Source organism: Lithobates pipiens, unplaced genomic scaffold, assembly GCF_037356315.1.
Source record: "Lithobates pipiens isolate NorthernLeopardFrog02 unplaced genomic scaffold, aLitPip1_a1.2 Scaffold_3, whole genome shotgun sequence".
NCBI classification, from domain to species: Eukaryota; Metazoa; Chordata; class Amphibia; order Anura; family Ranidae; genus Lithobates; species Lithobates pipiens.
Genome location: NW_027507790.1, coordinates 158,897,539 through 158,922,346, shown reverse-complemented (window position 1 = coordinate 158,922,346; position 24,808 = coordinate 158,897,539). Strand labels below are relative to the sequence as shown.

At 45.7% G+C, this 24,808-nt stretch overlaps 1 protein-coding gene across 2 annotated transcripts in view; it reads left to right on the top strand.

Annotated features, from left to right (window-relative positions):
- Positions 1 to 16,614: 16,614 nt before the first annotated feature.
- RASA1 (RAS p21 protein activator 1) overlaps positions 16,615 to 24,808 on the top strand; it is a 159,009-nt gene continuing 150,815 nt past the window's right edge. The window contains exon 1 of one of the 2 annotated variants that reach the window (XM_077462433.1): positions 16,615 to 17,067. In XM_077462433.1, the coding sequence (XP_077318559.1) occupies positions 16,811 to 17,067 (257 nt within the window). In that variant the 5' untranslated portion in view covers positions 16,615 to 16,810. The remainder of the gene's footprint in view (positions 17,068 to 24,808) is intronic. The other variant, XM_077462435.1, reaches the window with a different exon arrangement.

The window sequence follows — 24,808 nt, the reverse complement described above, 5'->3', positions numbered from 1 at the left end:
CGGACTCACGGGGGTCCCGAGCAGCGCGGAAGCGCGCCGCCGGCGCGTTCCCGATGGCAGGGCGGCATTGAATATTGGACGTACCTGTACGCCAATATGCCTGCCCGTGCCATTCTGTCGACGTACATCGTCGTGCGCTGGTCGGGAAGTGGTTAATCTATTAGGATATGTCTCTACTAACTTTACACATCTACACTTATACGACAATATTTGCAAAACTGCTCAAGTTCAGTTACATTTGATGGTGAATGTTTGTGGGCTGCAGTCTTCAAGTCATTCCACAGATTTGTTTAAAGTGTTACTAAGCCCACGACAGTAAAATCAGTCTGTATATGCAGTAAAGCATGCTTATGTAGTGCACCCCCTAAGAAGCCGCAAGTAGAAAGGGATCCCCCCATAGACAGACACACCACATCTTCACAGGACATTTGAGTCAAAAGAACAATTCAGTGCCTTGTTTTTTGAAGAGGGTCCTTTCTGCACGCGTCTAGAGGGTACCTGCAAGAGCCACCGACAACCTTGTGATGGCCACAAGCCTAACACTCCATCTTCAGCTTCCCCCCAAACTCCACTAGCACAGTGGGGGGCCTGCTACCTGCCAACCGATCTGTTGGGGATTGGTCAGGGCCCTCAGAAGACAGGCAGTTCCTCCTCTCCCATTATTCTAGAATTTTCTGTAGGTTTTTAGAAGGGGGAGATCACAGACATGCTGCCTGTGAGTCATCCAGCCCTCCCCAAGTCACTCAATCCCTGACCCAGAAAAAACACACAGGCAGGCCGGAATTATTAACCTACTCCAACAACAAAAATCCTAGCACTCTAGAAACACAGCTAGGGGGTGCTACTCTTCTGAATTGTGTAAAAGGGCTGTTTAATCCTGTCTTCTCTGATCCTCCCCTTCTTTCACTTTCCCAAATCCACCTCCTGATAAGACAGAGCCTTTGGAATCAGTCTGCACATGCTCAGTTTGGTGTGTATTGCTAGAGTTTTTTTTTTTTTTCTTGGGAGGGTGCATGTGATCAGCACAGGCTCAATCATTACTGTCCAGACAGAGGGTCAGGGGCCCTGCATTCTCAGAGGAAAATGAAACCAGACATTGATAGATGTCACAAGACTCCTATATATACTGCTGATGAGAAAAGGTATTTAGCAGTTTATATTTTCGAAAATAATTGCATGCCCATATTCTGTGTATTGTGGGAGACCAGATATAGTGAATGCAGGGTCCTGGGTTTAGTAACACATTAAATCTGTGGGGCTCCGTCTAGGCCACAGGGGGTTTATATCTGGGCTCTGTCTAGGCAATGCAAGGAAATTCACCTTTTTCTCCTGTTACTTTCAGTGGACTCTGACGAATGGTAGGCTGGAAATGTGACTTACCTACAGTAATGGGCAAAGCCATGATGGCTGCATGACCGTAGGCCCACAAAGAGTAAGTGAATCAAGGGCTTGGTGGTTTGCCTGCATGTTGCAGCACGCTAGCACTACAGTACTCTATTTAGAATGGCATTCGGTATAGGCACATACCTAGCATAAGCAATATTCAGCTACACAAGAAGAATGCAAGCATAGAAATTAAATGACAAGATAAAGGACCAGCGGCTTCTCTCAGGAAGTAAGAGGGAGTTACAGTTCCTTACAGAGATAAATATAACATCCCCAGTGTAAAATGAGCAAAGAATCCACTTTTAAATGTAGGATGTAAATGCAGGTAAGGGTGTGGTATGCAAGGAGTTATTAACCTGTGATTATATATCAAAGCACAGACTATTGTGTAAGAATTAATCTGTAGCAAAACCTATGCACAAATATGTTTCAAAACCACTTCTTTAAAGAGGAACTGCAGTCTGCTCACATAGTTTGTAATAAAAACAGCTTTGCCATTCTGAAGCTTCCCTCCAACCACTTTGCATATTTTATATATACTGTTGTTCTTTGCTTGCCAAATATGCTGCAGAAATCTCCCTCCACTGAGTCTGGCTGCAACCATTTTAACTGTGGGCAGCTGAAGCTGCTGCCTGTTCACTTCTTGGATTTACACAGAGGCACACCTCCAGCTCTGCAACTCTCATTTTCCCTCGTATGACTCACCCCCCTCCTTCCTGGCAAAGTCTCAGAAAGTGAGAAAGAGACCTGTGCACGAGGTCATAAGCCAAGGCTTTTTTAGGAGACAAGAAACAGGAAGTGGGCTGCATACGGTATTTACTGTCAGAAAAAAAAAAAAAAAAAGTTTTACTATCCAAAGTTAACCACTTGCCACCCGCCCGATAGCAGAAACATGGCGGCATAGTGGTTTCAAAAATCCTGACCGGACGTCATATGACGCGATCAGGATTTTGAGCCGCTGCACGCGGTCTGACACCCCGCAACTACGATCTCGGTAAAGAGTCTCAGACGGAGACTCTGGACATGGCTGATCACGTGGTAAAATCACGGCTGATCAGACGCGAGTAGAGGAGAGCCGATCGGCTGCTCCTCTGACGGGGGGGGGAGGTCTGTGCTGATTGATTTTTAGCGCAGCCCCCCCCCCACACTGGACCACCAGGGACACCACTAGAGATGCCCAGCACCAAGTATGCCACCCTAGACCACCAGGGATGCCAGTCAGTGCCCACAATAGGCATCACTGATTGGCATCCATCAGTACAGTATAATACAATGCCGCCTATCAGTGCCCATCCGTGTCACCTATCAGTGCCCCCTATCCATGCCCATCCATCAGTGCCCATCCGTGTTGCCTTATCAGTGCCAGTCAGTGCAGCCTCATCAGTGCCCATCAGTGAAGGAGAAAACTATTTATAACGTTTTGAAACTGAAAAAAAATAAAAAATAAATAAACATTTTTTTCTAAATGTTCGGTCTTTTTTTTTTTATTTGTTTAGCAAAAAATAAAAACCATAGAGGTGATCAGATACCACCAAAAGGAAGCTCTATTTGTGGGAAAAATATGATAAAAATTTCATCTGGGTACAGTGTAGCATGACCGCGCAATTGTCATTCAAAGTGTGACAGCGCTGAAAGCTGAACATTGGTCTGGGCAGGAAGGTGTTTAAGTGCCCGGTATTGAAGTGGTTAAAACAACAAGGGCAGAAGAGTTAATAGATGGAAAGGTGAAAAAAATGACTGAAGTTTCGCTTTAATGAGAAGTGAAAGTTCAAGAAACAGTCATTTGTGCAGTCCTGCATGTATGTGGACATTCATACGTTTTGCTTTTTTAAGAACATTTTTCTTCCTGACCAAGCCCTTTTTAGCCCTTGTACACAAAGTCAGAGATTCCGACAACCAAATCCGTCTGATTGACAAAGTTGTCGGAAAATCCAACGCGATTATGTTATTTCGTTACGATGGGACTACGTTCACGCTAGTAGCCAATAGCTTTGGTGTAAGAATTTGATCTGAGCATGTGTGGCACTTTGTCCGATCGGAATTCTCTACACATGATTGGAGTATGTCCAATCAGAGCATTTTGTCTTTAACTGACACCTGAGCAGATTTGTGACGTTGTACCCTAATAAAATTGATGTCCTTTTTTTTCACTACAAATAGAGCTTTCTTTCTTCTGGTGGTATTTGATCACCTCTGCGGCTTTTTATTTATTTTTTGTTTATAGCACAAAAAAAATAAAACATTTTGGAAAAAAAAAAGCAATATTTTTTACTTTTTGCTATAATAAATGTCCCTCGAAAATACATCAAAAACACAAATTTCTTCCTCAGTTTAGGACGAGATGTATTATTCTACATATTTTTGGTAAAAAAAAAAAAAAAAAAAAAAAAATATATAGTAATGGCGGTGATCTGCAATTTTTATCATGACTGCGACATTGCAGCGGACAGATCAGACACTTGACAACATTTTGGGACCATTGGCATTTATACAGTGATCAGTGCTATAAAAATGCACTGATTACCGTAGAAAATGTCACAGATAGGTAAGGGGTTAAACACTATGGGGCGATCAAGGGGTTAAGTGTGTCCCCTCAGTCATGTTACTAGGCAGAACAGGGAAATGTGCCATGATCGTGGGCCTCCGGTGAACATCGAGTCTGCGGGGACCCATGGGGACGCTCCCGCGCTGCACGCGGCCGCTAGTCACAGATGACGCAGCGACGTACAGGTACGTGATTTAGCGCACCCGTGCCACATATATCGGCGTGAGCCGGTTGGCAAGTGGTTAAAGAGTTACAAAAGGAGGAAATTATCATATTTTTTTTCACGCTTTATTACACCGCTGCTCCCCCAGTGTTTCTCAGAGTGGGTTTTCTGATGGTGGCCACAGTAGAGTGTGTCTGAATTTTGTGTTTTGAAAGGTCGGGTTTTTAAATACGGGCTTTTACAAAGTAGCAGGGGAGAACCTGTCATTCTTGGAAAAAAAAAAAAAAAATTCTCTTTAACTAGGTATTTTATGTTGTACAATAACCTTTGCAGACAAGTAAAGGAAGATTTTGTTCTATGCTTTAGTCTTTACCCTGTTTTCCTTAACAAAAAGTGTTGTAGTATGAATAGGGCATGTATAATAAATGTTTTCTACATGCCTTTGAATTTAGCCTGTGTTGATCTGTGCATATTAACATGGTGTGAATGAGCCCTCCACTTTATTATAAATTCATTAAAGCCCAACTCCAGCTGTTGATTTGATTTCATGGTTACATTGCTCCAGCTTGGTCCAATGTAATGCCTAGTACACACAGGCAGGTTTTTCTTTTGCTCAAAACTGAAGAGCGTGCTATACTAACTATGCAATGTTAGTACAGCAATCTCCCCTGTGTGCTATTGTGTTCTGACAGGGTTACTCCCCCTCCCCCTGTCAGAACACACCAGTCAGTGTTCGCAGTCATTGGCTGCCGGCACTGATCGGATGGTGATCAACTGCTGGTTTTCCAGCATGCCTGTTCAACAGAAGCCGGACGTTAGGTCAGCTCCTGTTGGGCAGGCTGCGGCACACACTGGCTGAATGTCGGTCGGTTTCTGTTGAACGATATTCAGCCAGTGTGTACTATCTACCCATTGCCGCCCACCCACCGTCATATAACGTGATGGACTTTGAGTGGGGATATCTGAATGATGTCTGTAGCTACAGACTTCATTCAGATATTGCAGTTTTCAGCCGGCGATTCCCTACACCATACAAATTATCATAGTGGCTGTTCCACCGCTTGATCATTCTTACAGGGACGTCTCTCCCGCCGCCCTCCGGTGCTGCTACCGACTCACTGCTACAAAAATCAGTGAGTCGGAGACAGGATCCGACGGCCCAGGATGTTGATCATAGAGATTTCCAGCAGACCAGATGGTCTCTATGATCGTTGGAGGCTGGGCACGATGTTATGATGTCACGCCCGGCCTCTGCATTTAAAAAAAAAAAAAAAAAAAAAAACGGCGCTGCCTTGGCTGGGAAGCCGTGATCGGTTTATTTGTTTATTTATTTTATTTCAGGCTTTCCAGCATAGTGATGAGATGTGGGGTCTTACTGACCCCATATCTCATTGTAAAGAGGACCGTCATGTCATATTCCTATTACAAGGGATGTTTACATTAATTGTAATAGGAATAAAAGTGATCATTTTTATATTTTTTTTCAAAAAAGTGTCAAACTAAAAAAAAAAAAAAAATAAAAAAAAAATAAAGTATAATTAACAATAAGAAAAAAATATATTTTTTGAAAGCACCCCTGTCCCCGTGTGTACGCAGAAGCGAATGCATACGCAAGTCCCGCCCACATATGAAAACCGGTTTTCAAACCATACATCTGGGAGGTATCGACGCGAACTTTGGAGCGAGAGCAATAATTTTGGCTCTAGACCTCCTCTGTAACTCAAAACATGTAACCAGTAAACATATTTCAAGCGTCGCCTATGGGGATTTTTAAGTAGCAAACGTTGGCGCCATTCCATGAGCGTGTGCCAATTTGAAGTGCGTGACCATGTTAGGTATCCATTTACTCGGCGTAACTTCATCTTTCACAATATGCATAAATATTGGGCTGACTTTACTGGTTTTTTTTTTTTTTTTTTAAAGCACAAAACATTTTTTTTCCCCAAAAAAGCGGTCGGAATTTTTTTGGCCAAATACCGTGTGAGATAGAAAGTTACAACAACCACCATTGTATTCTCTAGGGTCTTTGCTAAAAAACAAAACAAAAAAAAAAACATATGTTTGAGGATTTTATGTAATTTTCCACCAAATAAAAAAATAAAAATATGATTTTTACATGTAGGAGAGAAATGTTAGAATTGGCCTGGGTGGCAAGTAGTGAAGTACAGGCGTTCCCCTACTTACAAACATCCAACTTACAAATGACTCCTACTTACAAACGGAGGGAGAAAACAGGAAGTGAGAGGAAATCTACCCCTAGGAAGGGAAATTCACTCTTGTATGTGTTAATATGGGAAAAAGGTGACTCCACTGATGCTTTATCACCAGTCCGTGTTTCCCTAACAGCTCAAAATTTTCAAAATCCAATTGTCATTGGGACAGAAAGTGAGGTGAAATCTTCTGAACAGGGGCACAGACACCAAAACACAGGCGTGATAACCCTTCACTATGCTATCCAAAAAGCTTTAAACTAGATTTTTTTGGCTGGAGCTACACGCTAAAAAAAAAATTTACCTGTTCCGACTTACAAACAGATTCAACATAAGAACAAACCTACAGTCCCTATCTTGTTTGTAACCCGGGGACCGCCTTTATGCATGTTCTTTACACGTGGGATCCCTGTGCAAGTTGTAAATCACTGTAGTTTCTGCTGCCATCTTGGTCCTGTGCCGAGCAATGAATGCAAGGCATAGTCTAATTTAATGAGGTGGAGTGGTGGGGCAATGATGGCACAATCTCCACCTCACCTAATCAGAGAACATGTGTAGGCAAGATGCCTACAGTTTAATAATTAACCAGTGGCTGACCCAAGCTGGGGACAGGGTTAATGTTATGTCCTTCGGACTTTTTAGGCCCAGCCTATCCACCCATGTATTATAGAAATGCCTGGTTCTGAAAGTCCCACTCTAGGAGAAATGCCGTGATCACTGCAGTGAGGAGGAGGAGGTCTGCTGCCCCTTGCAGTCTGTTCAAAGGCACCAAGAGTGCGGCAATCCACCAGTTCCTGTGGAAGACCAAGCATGGATTACTACCTTGTGGAGGTATGCCTGGGCAGCCTAATATAGATAGTTAGGGATGTTCTATTGCTAATGCCCATGTTGAACTCTACTGTATAATCAAGATTTTTTAAGTAAAAAATTGCATCAAGTGTTCTGAAGTCACTTAAAGATGTGCATGATGGTTCCTGGCGTATGAAAGAACTAGGGTCAGTAAAGCATATATAGGTAGGGGTGCAACAGATCGGCACCAATCCGCAATCCGAACGGGTCACCCCGCTTGGATTGGCACATGCCGCGATCTGCGGAGCGCTCCGCGGTCTCGGCCTTAGGAAAGGCCGTGGCTTTGGCCTAGTTCCGGAGCGGCGACCATCTTGGTACACCCATCTGCGTTTACAATGTGATCGCTCCGTGACGGAGCGATCACCTTTAAACAAACCGGTGTCATGATGACGCCAGTTTTTCTCTCCCTTCTCTGTACAGTGGAGGGAAGAAATCGGATGGCAGCCACAGCCATCCCAGCAATACCCTGCCAATACTTACCCTGCCAATACCCAGCAATAATCTGCAATACCCTGCCAATATTAGACTGGGGAGATGACGTGGATATTACAGTGGGGGAGATATATATTGCAGTGGGGACTATATGGTGGTGGCATTTTCACAGGTTTTTGCAAATTCAAGTATTATTTGCTGATCCGAAAAATGATCTGATCCGTGACTCTGATCTGAGGAACAATCTTATCCGTGAGTTTTTTGATACGTTGCACCCCTATATATAGGGTATGAAGTAAAGCAACTACTACAAGGTTAACTCGGCAGCACAAGTCGAGAGAGGAATGCAGTTGCTACGAGTAGCCAAGAACTAGTGCAAGGTACCTCGTGACCAGTTGTGAAGCATAGTACCTGGTGTAGGTGACAGGTCCTCTGATAGCGAGGGGGGTCAGTGTTCTGGCTCCCTCCCCAGTGGTCGGTTGCCCAAAGCCTGGCCACATAGTATGGTAAGGAAGAAGTTAGAAAGTGCATGCATGGGGTCCCTGCTAAGTGCAATATACAGAAGGAAAGTGTTGGTAGCGACATGGGACAGTACTTTACAATGAACTCTGTACATGTATTACTGCACACAGCATACGGCTCATCTCTACGCCGGGGTACCACCATAATGTTTGATTCCTCCCCCCCCTCCCCCCAACGCTGTCCCTGCCTAGTTCTGGGCATTGATGAGCGTGCTCCACGCAAAAGGTACCACCATGCGTTTGCCCACATGCAATCTTCAGCAATCTTCAACATTCAAATTCCATTATGGAATAGAAAATCCATTTTTATTTTTATTTTTTTAAACATGTTATGATGAATTCAATCTGCATGACTACATTTGCAGAGCAGTGGGATTTGTTTCTTTGTAACTGCAAATCACAATAAATAGATTCTTACCGAAGCATAACCACGTTGTGATGGTACTGGTGCAAAAAAAAAAAAGAAAATGAAGAGTACATCTAAAACAGAAACTCAGCATTCCGTAACTACAGTTAGATACCTCAATGAATAGAAGATATGCACACATTTCATAATTAAATGCTTTCACAGAAAGAAAGAGAAATTTCCTCTCTACATTCCAGTTGCATAAAATGGCTTTGGAAGAGTTTGTATTGCTGCAATATAAATGACAGACGATATGGTGCTTCGGTTTGATTTTAAATAATAATGATATGATATGTCAATAGCGGACACTTATTTAAAATATTGCTGTTGCTGACTAAACATTACCTAAGATCTGGCACTTAGCATATTTTCTCATCACTAGAATAAGAAGCGAGACAATCATCCATAAACTGATGATCTCACCATTACTAACAGGCAAGTCATTTTGCAATTGCTGGGTCTTTCAATGTGTAAAACTCGAGCTTGATTGCTGGAATAAGAAAGAACCCTTGCTGAACCTGAAATCGTTTTTTAACCACTTCAATACCAGGCAGTTAGACACCTTCCTGCCCAGGCCAATTTCCAGCTTTCAGTGCTGTTGCAATTTGAATGACAATTGCGCGGTCAGACAACATTGTACCCAAACAAATTTTTTATAATTTTTTTCCCACAAATAGAGCTTTCTTTTGGTGGTATTTGATCACCTCTGCGTTTTTATTTTTTGCGCAACAAATAAAAAAAGACCAAAAATTTTGAGGAAAAGAACAACTTTTTTTTTGTTTCTGTTACAATTGTTTGTAAATAAGTACATTTTCGTTTTCAAGGACGGGCACTGATATGGCAGCACTGATAGGTGGCACTGATGGACACTGATTAGTAGAGGCCAACCGATATGGGTTTTTCTCTGGCCGATGCCGATATTTAGAAATCATGGCGGCCGATGATGATGCCGATTTTTTTTGGGCCGATATGTTAGGCCGATTTTTTTTAATTTTTTTTTAAATCCCCTTTCATCTCAAAATCTAACAGACACCTTTCCCACTAGGGCGTTTTTCAGGCGCTTTTGGGCTAAAAAGAGCGCCTGTAAAGTGCCTGCAAAATGGCTCCCCTGCAGTCTGTGTGAAAGACAGAGTGCTTTCACACTGAGGCGATGCGCTGGCAGGATGTTATAAAAAGTCTTGAAAGCAGCACATTTGGAGTGGTGTATACCGCTCCTCCACCACTCCTGCCCATTGATATTAATGGGCACCACTGCCGAATCGCATGCAATGCGATTTGGCAGCGGTGCTTCAAAGGTGAATTTAAACTCTTCCTCGGCCGCTAGCTGGGTTATATGTGCCCCACTAGCAGCCGAATAGCACCGCTAAAATGATGGTAAAGCGCCGCTAAAACTAGCAGCGTTTTACCATCAACGCCTGCCCGCTCCAGTGTGAAAGCAGCCTTCATAAGTGATACAGAAAATTTCTTACATTTAAACATTTATTAAACAAAACAAACCTCCAATCAGTTTACTTGTATGTATGCTTTAGATAAAAAAAAACAAAAAAACAAAAAAAAACAAACGAACTATATATATTAAATAAAAACAGGTAGTCAAAACTTTTGGACGAAAAATAAAAAATGGGCTAACTTTACTGTTTTACTTTTTTTTTTTTTAAATCATTAGTGCATTTTTTTCCCTAAAAAATTGCATTTGAAAAACCTCTGCGCAAATGCCGTGCGACATAAAATATTGCAACAACCGCTATACAATTCCCTAGGATCTCTGCTAAAAAAAAAAAAATAAAAAAAATTATATATATATATATATATATATATATATCTCATTTTTGGGGGGTCTACGTGATTTTCTGGCAGAAAATACAGGACTTTTACTTGTAAGCAACAAGTGTCAGAAAAGATTTAGTCTTTAAATGGTTAAACTGAGAACGCTACACACCGAGTTGAGATCATTCAAGTGTAAACATTGTATCTCTTTGCTCTTTTCTTGGCAGACTGCCCAGAGGAGGAAAGTCACTTCTATGAAGACTCTGGCAACTTGCACTGACGCCTATTACAGAAGTCATTTGCAAGTCGCACTGTAGTTTTAAATCGGCCTTTTTATCAACACAATCGGCCGATGCCGATTAATTAAAAAATGGCAAATATCGGCCGATATATCGGTCGACCTCTACTGATTAGTGGCACTGATGGGTGGCATTGCTGGGCATCACTGATGTTACATAATAGTGCCAGTCAGTGCCCATTTGGGAGCACCGATTGGCACATGTGGATGGCCATGGGGTACATACCTGGCCATCCACATGTTGCCCCCCCTTCCCTGGTGGTCCTGGCGGCTTCCCTGGTGGTCTAGTGTGGGCATCCGAGGGGGGGGGGTGCTCTGATAAACAAGACCCCCCGTCAGGAGAGCAGCCTGTCAGACATAAGTGAGGAAAAGCTGTTGATCAGCTGTGATTGAACACGGCGGATCACGCGGTAAAGAGCCTCCGGCGGCTCTTTACCAAGATCGGTTTAGCGGTGTGTGTGTCAGACTGACACACCGCACATCGCCACGATTCGCGCCCCCACGGGAGCGCAGCGGCTGTTATCCTGAAGGAAGTTATATGACGCCCACTCAGGATAACTGAACCACTGCCCGGCCGTCATTTTGCTATAGGCCGGGTGGGAAGTGGTTAAAGAAGTCCAGGTATGACATTATTACATAGTTACATTGGTCCAGCTTGGCCATGCTACTTCACAGATATCTACTAGTTTCCGGGTCCTGTGCCGAGTGGTTGCCCATTCTCTGAATGGTACCCCTGCCGATTGGGCGACCTCTTGTGTTTAGAATTCAGCAAGTCATCTGCTTGGCACAGGACCCAGAATCTAGTGGAGATCACTGGAGTAGCGATGTCTACTACAGCAATTTCCAGCTTCTAGAGACATCCCACAAGTATGGTATATGCATAACAAATAAAAGAAAAAAAAAAATGTACGCTTAGTGCAACAATATGCATACAGAGCTGAACCTATAAAATATCAGAATATTGGACGTTAGATCTAAATATATATAATAAATGTGCATCAACCCAAATAAAGTCCAATAAAACAGATTATGTGAAAAGACATTCAGATTTCTGTGATGTGATACTCTTCCACACAGTTCATGAAACAACAAAGAGTTCAAATAATACATTTCAAAAAGAGTCAGTGAAACAATCAACCATCTACTGATCCAGGTGTAGATATCGTGAAAAACCAACCACTTTGTGCCCTCCACCACAGACGACAAAGGCCTGAAAAACTAACTGTATCCCCATAACAAAGATCAAACACACATATTCAACAATGACCATCTAGGCATCCATCCATGAAAGATCCATAGAAAGTACAGACTGGCAAATTGACAGCTTCTCCATAGAAAATATTTATTTAACCACCTGCTTACTGGGCACTTAAACACCCTTCCTGACCAGACCAATTTTCAGCTTTTGGTGCTCTCATACTTTGAATGACAATTACTCAGTCATGCGACACTACCCAAATGAATTGTGTCCTTTTTTTCCCACAAATAGAGCTTTCTTTTGGTGGTATTTGATCACCTCTGGGGTTTTTATTTTTTGCGCTATAAATGAAAAAAGACCGAAAATTTTGAAAAAAAAACGCATATTTCTTTGTTTCTGTGATAAAATTTTGCAAATTATAATTTTTTTTTCATACATTTTGGCCACAATTTATACTGCTACATATCTTTGGTAAAAAATAACCCAAATTAGTGGATATTATTTGGTCTTTGTGAAAGTTAGAGAGTCTACAATCTGTGGTGCGAATCGCACAAAATTGATCACATCTGATGTACTGATGGCCTATCTCATTTCTTGCGACCCGAACAAGTCAGGAAAGTACAAATACCCCCCAAATGACCCCTTTTTTGAAAGTAGACATTCCAAGGTATTTACTAAGATGCATGGTGAGGTTTTTGATGTTGTCATCTTTTTCCCACAATTCTTTGCAAAATGAAGATTTTTTTTTCTCACAAAATTTTCAATGTAATAGGTTATTTCTCTCACATGGCATGTGTATACCACAAATGACACCCCAAAATACGTTCTGCTACTCCTTCTGAGTATTACGATACCAAATGTGTGAGACTTTTACACAGCCTGGCCACATACAGAGGCCCAATATTGAAATAGCACCATCAGGCGTTCTAGGAGCATAAATTACACATCTTATTTCTCAACCCCCTATTACAGTTTTGAAGGCCCTGGAGCACCAGGACAATGGAAATGCCCACAAAGTGACCCCATTTTGGAAAGCTAACACCCCAACGTATAATCTATGAGGCATAATGAGTCGTTTGAATGGTTCATTTTTTTTTCAGAAGTTTTGGGAAAATGTGGAATAAAAATGAAAACGCATTTTTTTTACGCAAAGTTGTCCATTTATAAGATATTTCCAACACATAGCATGTACATAGCAAAAATGACACCCCAAAATACGTTCTACTACTCCTCCTGAGTATAACGATACCAAATGTGTGAGACTTTTACACAGCCTGACCACATACAGAGGCCCAATATTGAAATAGCACCATCAGGCGTTCTAGGAGCATAAATTACACATCTTATTTCTCAACCACCTATTACAGTTTTGAAGGCCCTGGAGCACCAGGACAATGGAAATGCCCACAAAGTGACCCCACGTGGCACTGACAACAGATGGCACTGGAGGCAGATGGCGCTGGAGGCAGATGGCGCTGGAGGCAGATGGCGCTGGAGGCAGATGGCGCTGGCACTGGGGCTGGCACTGGCAGATGGTGCTGGCTATTTGCTCTGGCTAATTGCTCTGGCAAATGGGGCTGGCAGATGGCACTGCGGCTGCCAGATGGCGCTGGCAGGTGGCGCTGGCGCTGGCAGGTGGCACTGGCACTGGGGCTGGCGGCACTGGGGCTGGCGGCACTGGGGCTGGCAGGTGGCACTAGCAAGTGGCACTAGCAAGTGGCACTGGCGGCACTGGCACTGGCGGCACTGGTGGTGGCAGGTGGCACTGGCGGCACTGACGGATGGCACTGGCAGGTGGCACTGGCGCTGGCAGGTGGCGCTGGCAGGTGGCACTGGCGGCACTGGGGCTGACGGCACTGGCGCTGGCAGGTGGCGCTGGCAGGTGGCACTATTTGCGCTGGCGGCACTGGCGCTGGCGGCACTGGCACTGGTGCTGACGGGCGGCACTGGGGCTGACGGGCGGCACTGGGGCTGACGGCAGGCGCTGGCAGGTGGCACTGGCACTACTGGCAGATGGCACTGGGGCTGACACATAGATCGCTCTCCCTCCTCACACGCTGTCTCTGTGTGAGGAGGGAGAGACACGGCAATGGGAGATGATCTCATATGTTTACATATGAGATCATCTCCCATTGGCAGCTGCGATCGCGCTGTGAACGGCCGCTTTGATTGGCCGTTCACGGCGATCTGTATTTGCCTGTCTCCGGGAGACACGGCAAATACAATACTTCCGTGATGCGCGCCCCCGGCGGCGCGCATTGCGGAAGTAAACACCAGGCCGTCCAGGGACGGCCAGGCGAAGGAAGCCGCCCGCTCTAAGGTCGTCATTCGGCTATAGGGCGGGCGGGAGGAGGTTAAAGGGGGTTGTAAAGGTAAATGTTTTTTCACCTTAATGCATTAAGGTGAAAAAACATCTGACAGTGCCGGCCCCCCAGCCCCCCATTTTACTTACCTGACCCCTCGAAAATCCCACGCTCGTCCCCCTCGACGTATTTCCACCTTTCAGCCTGGCCGCTGATTGGCTGGAGTGGATGAATGGAAAGCAGCGCAGCCATTGGCTCGCGCTGCTGTCAATCACATCCACTGACGTGGAGCGCCGGGGCCGTGTGATACAGCAAGCGGTTATAGCCGCCGGCTGTATCACGGGAGCGTGCCCGCAGATGCTTCTCACCATGCGAGGGAGCTCGCATGAACGTGAGAAGCATCTGAGGGAGGAAGCTGAGACAGCCGCCGAGGGACCCCAGAAGAGCAGGTTCGGGGCCACTCTGTGCAAAACGAGCTGCACAGTGGAGGTAAGTATAACATGTTTGTTATTTAAAAAAAAAAAAAAAAAAAAAAAAAATTCTCCTTACAATCCCTTTAAGCATTACAGCAATAACATCATCCAAAAATACCAACGTGTTCCGGCCTTAGGCCTTCATCAAAAGCAATGCCTAAGGCCGAAACGCGTCAGTATTTTTGGATGATGTTATTGCTGCAATGCTTAAAACATTTCTATGGAGAAGCTGTTGAGTTGATGGCCTGTACTTTCTATGGATCTTTTGTGGGCTTGATTAGCCAGAGCAATGTTTCTCAACTACAGTCCTCAAGGCGCCCCAACAGGTCATGTTTTCAGGATTCCCCTCAGATGAAACAGCTGTGGCAATTACTAAAGGCAGTGAAACTGATCAAATCACCTCTGCAAAATAATGGAGGGCCTAAAAACCATGACCTGTTGGGGCACCTTGAGGACTGGAGTTGAGAAACACTGAGCCAGAGCACCACCTACTCGACACACCAACTTTACTATATAGCGTTGAGCTTGGATGAGTTTTTCTCTAGGCATCCATCCATGGTGAAAGGCCCCTGCCAGCCTTAGGCTCAAAGATTGGAACAGATAGCAGCTATACTCATAGAGGGGAACAAGGGCCCCTTATGAGTATAGTGTAAAACCCGCCAAATAATTTCATATTAAAAAAAAAGACATATACTTACAGATGTAAAAGCAGATGCAGCATGTAACAAGTAGTAGTGCCTCGCCATCATCCAGCCAGTGGGCGTAGTAACATCACAGATTAATACCAACATGTTTCACTGTCAAACAGCATCATCAGGGGAACAAGAGCGCAACAAGTGACGTCTAGTACAGTTTATATGAAATCCGCTGCTGCTACTGTAAGGCCGAGCCAATCAGTATAACTAATAGGATGGTTCAAGCTGGGCCACTGAAACTGTATTGCTTACCCACTGAAGAAGCCACTGATGTATAGGTTCCCTGGTTCTGGATGACAATGACCCTTCCAACAATGCCACACTCTGACATACCAAGGCTGAAAAAGTAAATAAGTTTTGCCAAAATAAACCCAACAAGGCAACAACAATAGACCGGCCATGACAATGACAAATAAATTAATACAACGTCACAACCAAGGGAGGTCCTAACTAAAGGGGCAGTACTGGAAGCTAGAAGGTCCTTCTGTCTTTCCAAACCCCTTACACAGGCCAGTGTAGTCAAAACATAGCCAGAGTTCAGGATCCGGAAGGGATAGTCAGACAAGCTAAAACATCAGGGAGCCAGAGAACAGCGTAGTAGAACAGCAAGCAGGATCTGGAGCCAGAGGGAATGTCAGCCAGGTAAGTCTTTAACAGGAACACAGGCGAGCATCTCTAGAGAAGTGACTAAGGTAAAGGCAGAGATCGACTGGACGGCTTAAGATAGCAGGACTGACAAGCAGGATATCATCAACAGGCGAGTCACTGTGGAGAGATAGGAGCTGGCAATTTGCCAACAGCTGAGCGGCCAGCTCAGAGAAGTGAACGATCTGTAGATGCGTGCATGCAGAAATGCATCTGGACTGTGTTTCTATGGTGTGAATTGGCCCTGAAACCATTAAATTGATGGATTTACTTCCGCTTTAGGATTTACTGCTGTTCAGGGGCTCTGGGCTTCAGAAATATGGCCACCACCAGTAAGAAAATAAAGGAGCAATGCTGGAAGCAATTTACGTCACACGCTAATTTTGGTAGCATATTGTATTAATGGGGAATGCCTGTTCCTCGCTAGAGAACATTGTTTTTTTTATCAAGTTATTATGGATAAAGTTCCACTTTAAGGACTGCTCCTGAACAGATTCACATCAAACAGTCCTGGAAGGAATTTTCTTCTTTTTTTATAACGGTGTAAAACTTTCCCCTGTGTGAAGGGCTTCTATGAGGATAATAAACGCTGCTCTGCTGGAAAAGTTTTACTCTCAATAAAGTTATTGAGGGGAAAAAAAAACCTCCTTCTCCAGAGTAGTGGGCACGGGCTAAGTCCCGGGCTGGTCTGCGGGTGCGTGCTCGAGCCTGACGCGCGGGGCCTCGAGAAAGAACGTCGCGTGAGGGGCTGGTGTGAGGCGCGTGCGGTCCCCGCCCCCTCCCCACAGTCAGCTCGGTGTGTGTGTGAGAGAGATAGAGAGAGGGAGAAGACGACCCCGTCAGTCAGCCGACACCGGCCGGCCACCCGCACATACCCGCTTCTTTCCGCCGCTGGACCGTGCCTGTGTGCAGTTCAGGGATGTCGGCGGCTCCCGGCTCTCTCGGGCTGCTGACAGGAGGAGGTGGCGGGGGGGAGGCGGCACTTCTGGCCACCAGCGCCTCACTGCTGTCTAACCAGGCCTCGGACGCCTTCCCTCCGCTACCGCCGCTGCCCTCCCTGCCCTTACCCTTCGACGGCCTGGTGCTGGGCCCAGTGGAAGAAGCCGACTCCCTGGACGGACCGGAGTATGAGGAGGAGGAGGTGGAGATCCCGCTCAGCGCGCCTCCTACTAACCAGTGAGTACCTACCGACCCCTCCCCCCCACACCTACCAACCAGTGAGTACCTACCGACCCCTCCCCACACCTACTGACCCCTCCCCCCACCAACCAACCAGTGACTACCTACCGACCCCCCCACCTACTAACCAGTGAGTACCAACTAGTGAGTACCTACCGACCCCTCCCCCACCTACCAACCAACCAGTGAGTACCTACCGACCCCTCCCCCCACCTACTGACCCCCCCCACCAACCACCCAGTGACTACCTACCGGCCCCTCCCCCCACCTACCAACCAACCAGTGAGTACCGACCCCTCCCCTCCACCAACCAGTGACTACCTACCGCCTCCCCACCAACCAACCAGTGACTACCTACCCCTTCCCCCCTCCCTCACCTACCAACCAGTGACTACCTACTGACCCCCTCCCCCACCTACCAACCAGTGACTACCTACTGACCCCCTCCCCCACCTACCAACCAGTGACTACCTACTGACCCCTTCCCCCCACCTACCAACCAGTGACTACCTACTGACCCCTTCCCCCCCACCTACCAACCAGTGACTACCTACTGACCCCTTCCCCCCCACCTACCAACCAGTGACTACCTACTGACCCCTTCCCCCCCACCTACCAACCAGTGACTACCTACTGACCCCTTCCCCCCCACCTACCAACCAGTGACTACCTACTGACCCCTTCCCCCCCACCTACCAACCAGTGACTACCTACTGACCCCTCCCCCCCCCCACATCTACCAACCAGTGACTACCTACTAACTCCAACCCACCAGTGAGTACCTACTGACCCCTTTCCCTCCACCCAGTGAGTACCTACTGACCCCTTCCCCTCCCCCCCAACCAGTGACTATCAGTCAGTACAGCACAACCTACCAGTGATACAGGGCACACACACACCCTGGGCACACCCAGCCTACCTCCGGTCCCCACACGGACAGCTGTCAGCAGGCAGTGCCTCCCCCCCCCCCAATACTACAGGGGCTGATCTGCTGGGCCAGGTTATGGACAAGTCATTCCCATCTCCAGGCAGAATCACCTCTGGGAATGTCACATAAACATACCTTGGTCCCCTCCCCATGTTATCCTGTGTCTCCATCCACACATAGAGCCTCCTACATACTGACAGCTCAGGCCGAAGCTGCTGTACTAACAATCCAATGTTAGTACATCAATCTCCCCTGCTGGGGGAGGAGGCGCCCCCCCCCCCCACCAGAACACTCCGGTCAACGCTCTCAGCCATTGGTTGTCAGCCAGTTGTTCGGTGTGTACTTGTATGAGAAAGTATCCTGTTCTCTTTGTATTGCTTCCTGTATGTGAAATCCTCAGCGTTCTTGCTAGTCCCCTTGCTTTCCTAATAAATAAATACCACTCTAAGCAGGAGAGCACAGCTTGGTCAGTCAGACTTTTCCTGACACGCCCCTGCTGCACAGCCATTCACTGTCAAGATCAGTGTGCTGCTGCTTCTCCTCCCCCAGCTCTTATGCAGCTGAGAACAGAGGCAATGGGGTTTATTTACTGAAGGCAAAACCACTTTGCACTGCAAGTGCAGTCTCTGTAGATCTGAGGGGGACATGCAAGGAAAATAAACAGCATGTTTGCTTGTACATGATTGGATGATAAAATCAGCAGAGCTTCCCCCTCAGATCTACAGCGACTGCACTTCCAGTGCAAAGTGGTTTTGCCTTTAGTAAATCAGCCCCAATGTTTTGCCTTTCATTTTTATTTTAAACTGAATGGGTTATTTTACTTGGTGATTATTTACAATTACTTTAAGGCTTCATGTACGCTTGAACTACTTTGACTGCTGGCCACGGGAAAACGCAGCAAAATTGCTTGTAAATCGAGTGTACATGGACACACAAGCTTTTATGGAGTTGAATTTAGGAGCTTTGCCAAATGCCAATAGCTGCTAAACTCAAGTTTAGGAGTCTGCCAGTGTACATGGAGCCTTATGGCCATACGCAGAATCCAAAAATTGGATGCAATTGTACCGTTTTTGATATGATCGTACAATAATCGGATATTTAGTACAGAGATCACGACAGTTCATCTGATATTTTATTGGACAAGCATGAAAATCGTTCTCGTGCGATTTTCGCTTAATCAGTACAGTTGTCATCCGAAAATACAATTAAACTACAACACAGGAGATCACTTCCAATTTTTTTTTATTCTGTCGTACGAGAATTTTTCGTAACTTTAGTAAATTCTTCAGGTTTGATATACAACTAGCATGCAAAAAAAAATGGGCGATCTGTCGTCTGACTTTTGGATCATGTGTACGGGGCATTATTTTTTACAGGCATTTAGAGGCTGGGGCGTCTAGGGGCAGAAATCTAAGTTCACCAAAATTTGCGTTCAGGAGAGAAATATTTGAGCAGAAGAAACGCCTGACGCGACTAAATGTGCCTAAATGCTAAGCATGTTTAGCAGCACTTGGACGTTCATTTCAATGGGCAGAATAAGTAACTGTTCTGGCCAACTAAAGAATGCATGACCGAACGCCTTGCTACATCTAAACCTGTGTGAAAAGCGGGGCTTTAGGTGCATTTTTAAGGTCGCCTTTCTCCTGTCAGGAGAAAAATGTTCAGAAGAGCCTAGTGTGCATGAGGCCTGAAGACCCATTCACACTAGGAACTGCATGTGAAATGTACACTGCGTGATTCATGTGCAGCGCAACTTCGGACAGTTCATTTTGAATGGGCTGAAAATGCACCACATCTAAAGTAGTTCATGCTCTACTTTTTTTAAATGCACAACAGGATCACATGGGTGCGTTTGCAACCTGTGTTTGAGGTGTCAGATGCATTGCAATTGAAATGGGGTGTAGAAAGGTGTCTCTCCATTCTTGTGTGGTCCTGTCTTGGAGTGCATGGATAAGGAGAGGTACTTACTTTACGCCCACCTCTCCATCTGTGTGACCGCTCACCCTCCTCTCCGCATATATGCGGGTTCCGCGTGCATGTTTGTGCACACACGTCACGGGTTCAGCAGCCCTGTTTTAATGGGTTGCTGTGCCTATGCAAATCACGGCTCTCAGGACCTAGCCTAAAGCAGAACTAAGGCCCCTTTCACACTGGGGCGGTGCGGGCGTCAGCGGTAAAGCGCCGCTATTTTTAGCGGCGCTCTTCGGACGTTAGCGGGGGGTTTTAACCCCCGCTAGCGGCCGAAAAAGGGTTAAAACCACCCGCAAAGTGCCTCTGCAGCAGCACTTTGCCAGCAGTATAGCTGCGCTGTCCCATTGATTTCAATGGTTAGGAGCGGTGAATACACCGCTCCAAAGATGAGGCTAGCACACCGCTCCAGTGTGAAAGCCCCCGGGGCTTTCATACTGGAGTGAAAGAGGCCGGTTTTTACAGGCGCTATTTTTAGCGCTGTAGCGCCTGAAAACCGCCCCAGTGTGAAAGGGGCCTTAACGCTGCTTTCCTTTTCAGCCAAGAAAGCTGCCACCTGCCGCTGTTTGATCTACAACTGCCATGATGCTGCACATGATGATCGGTTATGACACCAGCCATTTAATGGTTTGACAGTTTGGTTGAGAGCATTAACAAATGTGACAGTTATCAGTAACAGTTTTTTTGAAACTGTTAAATCGATGGGTTTAGTTCTGCTTTAAAGCGGAGCTAAAGGGTGAATACTTACCTGTCCAACGGTCCCTTGCATATTCTTCTGGTTTCCAGTCTTCAGGCCTCTTCATTGACTGGCAAGGGATGACATCAGTCCTGTGCAGGAGAAAGTCATCCTGCCACTCAGAAACCAGCCTAGCACTAATCTGGCCTGCCCAGCTCAGTTTACAGTGCCAGAGAAGCCTGCCTGCTCACTATCTCTTACAACTTCAGCTCCGCTTTAGAAAAAAAAAAGTTCCTTTTCAATGGGAATTTGTGGGTGTTTAAGAGGAGAAGATGTTGCCCCTTCACTGGCTGTTTTAACCCTCCAAATGTCATACCACAACCACCATGACCGGACTTCCCCTTGTCAGACTATAAAGGCACAACAGAGATCACCACACAGACATCGCTTGTGTTGGTACTGCGATCTGTCTGTTTTTGTTTTCCCAATCAGCCTGCCGGATTGACTGGAAAAAAAAAAACTAACATTGTGTATCAGACTTTAGAATTATATCTCAAAGCACATTGTACTACTTCTGAGTTTGGGGATGCCACATGTGTGAGACTTTTTCACAGCCTAGCCACATAGAGTGGCCCCACATCCAAGGAGAACCTTCAGGCTTATTAGGGACATGAATTAAATATCAAATTCTCTGTCTACATATATATGTATATATATTATTATGCCGCGTACACACGATCAAACATTCCGGTGGAAAAGTCCGGCAAACTCAAGTCCGCCGGACAATCCGCCCGTGTGTAGCCTCCGGCGGACTTTTTTTACCCAAAAGTACGGCGGACTTAGAAAGTAGTTTTGCACTCCAATCTTTCCGCCGGACTCGCATTTCGGCAGACGATCCGGCCGTGTGTGTGCCAGTCTGCCGTACTTTTGAAATGAACGGACTTTTGAGAAAAGTCCGCTCATTTTGAGCGCGTCTCCAGGTAGCCGGGGCCAGCGAAGGAGGCGTCGCTGGCCCCGTCACCTGGTATGCACTTAATGGGGAACTCCTACGCCGATAAATCGGCGTGGGGGTCCCCCCCAGGTCCACATCAGACCCTTGTCCGAGCACGCTACCCGGCCGGCCAGGAAAGGGGGTGGGGACGAGCGAGCGCCCCCCCTCCTGAGCCGTGCCAGGCCGCGTGCTCTCAACATGGGGGGGTGCCTTGGGGAAGGGGGGGCGCGCGGCCCCCCCACCCCAAAGCCCCTTGTCCCCATGTTGATGAGGACAAGGGCCTCTTCCCAACAACCCTGGCCATTGGTTGTCGGGGTCTGCGGGCGGGGGGCTTATCGTAATCCGGGAGTCCCCTTTAATAAGGGGGCTCCCGAATACCCCCCCCACCCTATATGAATGAGTATGGGGTACAATGTACCCCTACCCATTCACCTGTTAAAAAAAACAACACACAAGGGTTAAAATAGTTTATTGCACAGCTCCGGGGGTCTTCTGTCCGTCTTTGGAGTACTGGTCCCCTCGATGTCTGTCCTCAACCCTTCTGAGCCACAGGGTGATGGTCAGTGGATGTGGGGATTTCCAGTGGAGAGGAATACATGCTTTGGCAGCGTCAAGAAGGTGATGGACTATGGACCTCTTATAAGTGTTTTCCAGGATCATGGAAGCATGGAGAAGAAAAAAAGGCAAGGTTGTCTGGAATAGGACATTCCGTGAATTTCTGTACGATTTGGTGGACATTTCTACAAATGTCTACAATCTTGGGGCATGACCAGAAGATATGTAGGAGAGTTCCTTGGTCCCTCTGGCACCGCCAACATAAGTCTGATGTTGAGGGGATGAATTTATGCAGTAGTGATGGGGTTCTGTACCACCTTGACATAATTTTGTAGTTAGTTTCTTGAATTGGGGTTGAATTGACGATTTAGACCCTGTTCCCACCCAGTCAGGTCCAGGGGTTGGTAGTCCGCTGGGCACGCAATCAACAGGTTGTAGGTGAGAGAAAGTGTGTGTGTGTGTTTGGTAGAACTCCAGTCTCATCTACAAAATTCTTCTAAGGTTGTTAGAGGGTTGGCTAGGGTCATTGGGAGGCGGTACGGACTGTAAGAAATGGCGGAGCTGAAGTGCTCTTAAAAAATCTAAGTGGAAAGGGATCGCGCAATGGTCTTCCTACGGCTCGGAAATGAGAGGCTTGGAAAAAGCCTGAGCTGATCAAATTTTGAAAAATCGTGTCATGAAGTCCCAACGCGAACAGAGGGTTTCCCAGTATAGGGAATAAGGGATATGTCACTTTGGGCTTGCTCCAATTGAGCCCATAGTATCAGTGTCGGCACCATTATATTAGCCTACGATGTTTTGCATGGTAGTAAGTGCAGATGTGTGGCATCACCAGGCCACTGTGTTTAGGTAGGGAAAGTATTTTCCTGCTTAGACATGGTCGTTTGTGGGCCCAAATGAATTCTATGTATGTTGAGTGTGTTTGTTTAAAGTAACTCGCAGGGATGTGGATAGGTAAGGACTGAAAGAGATAACTCAAAATTTGTATTCTCCCTAAATTTTTGTATGTTACAGCAGCCAAACCACGAGTGGAGGCTAGTGTGCCCTGTGTTAAAGAGTAAACCTAATGACTTTTACTTCCTCTTTGTTTCCCTGCAAAGGTCAATTACCTGAAACCGAAGCCTGGGATGTCCCTAATTTCCTCACCTCCACGAAGTGTCCATCTTTCACCCTCTTCCTTCTGGGTATCGCGGCTCCGACACTGTGATTGGCCGGAGCCGCGATGACATCACTCCCATGCATGCGTGCGGGAGCTGCCAGTCACGGCATGATCTCCTTTAGAAACTGCAGCTTTATGGAGATGCCAAATTAATTTTCCAGCAGGACTTGGCACGTGCCCACACTGCCAAGAGTACCAATACCTGGTTTAACGATCATGGTATAACTGTGCTTGATTTGCCAGCAAACTCGCCTGACCTAAACCCCATAGAGAATCTGTGGGGTATTGTCAAGAGGAAGATGAGATATCAGGCCCAACAAAGCAGATGAGCTGAAGGCCTCTATCAAAGCAACCAGGGCTTCCATAAGACCTCAGCAGTGCCATAGCCCAATCACCTCCATGACATGCTTCATTAATGCAGTAATTCATGCAAAAGGAGCCCTCACCAAGTATTGAGTGCATACTGTGTTTTTCAGTAAGCCAACATTTCTGTATTAAAAATAATTCTTTCTTTTTTTTTATTAATATTTATTGGTCTTATGCAACATTCTAATTTTCTGAGATACTGAATTTTTGGGGTTTTCAATGGCTTACAGCTACATTTATCAAAATTGAAAGAAATGCTTGAAATATATCACTCTGTGATGAATCTATAGAATGAGTTTCACTTATTTAATTACTGAAATTAATTTACTTTTTGATAATATAAAGTAATGTCTGTCACTCAATCCATACACTTTTTTTTTTTTTTTTTTCTCTGGGGTCTTCGACCTGTTTGGGTGAGAGGATAATATTTGGGAAGCCTGTTGACTGTATCAGGACAAAGGGTTTTTAGGTGCTGGGCCTTCCTGGTAAATAAGGCTGCTACAATCTTCTCTTGATAGTTTAGGAGGGAGCTAGGTCTGTCTGTGAACTTGTGATAGAGGATGTAGGGGTTGTAAATGGGCAATTGGAAATAAGTATATGGACACCTATGCGGAAAAAAAAAGAATGGATCTTTTGGTTGTCGGGTAGGATTGCATAATTTGGTCATTATAATCCACATTGAATAAATCAATGATTAAAAAACGAATTGGCGTATTGATTTAAGTTTTTGCCTGAATGCCTGGTTGCACTGTAAATGGGAAGATAATTGCTGCTGAATTAGAGGATAAAGGATTTGAAAATGCCCCTTCTGGCTGATGTGACACCTCTCTACTTGTACTTGGCCTTTCACCTGGGTGTGCTGCACTGCTGGTGCTTGTCACATCACCAGGATGTACAGTGCCTGCTTGCTGCTGTTCAGTAAACCGGATTCTTTTTATTGGAGCCCTTTCCTCCTCTGAATTGGTTACTAAACCACTGCTCTCCACAAGTTCACATTCAGAATCCAAATCTGACAGAGAGCTATACTACTGTCATCTGTCATGCTCAGACTCTGGAAGGCCCCCTTGCTTCTGTACTTTTTTTTTTTTTTGACAT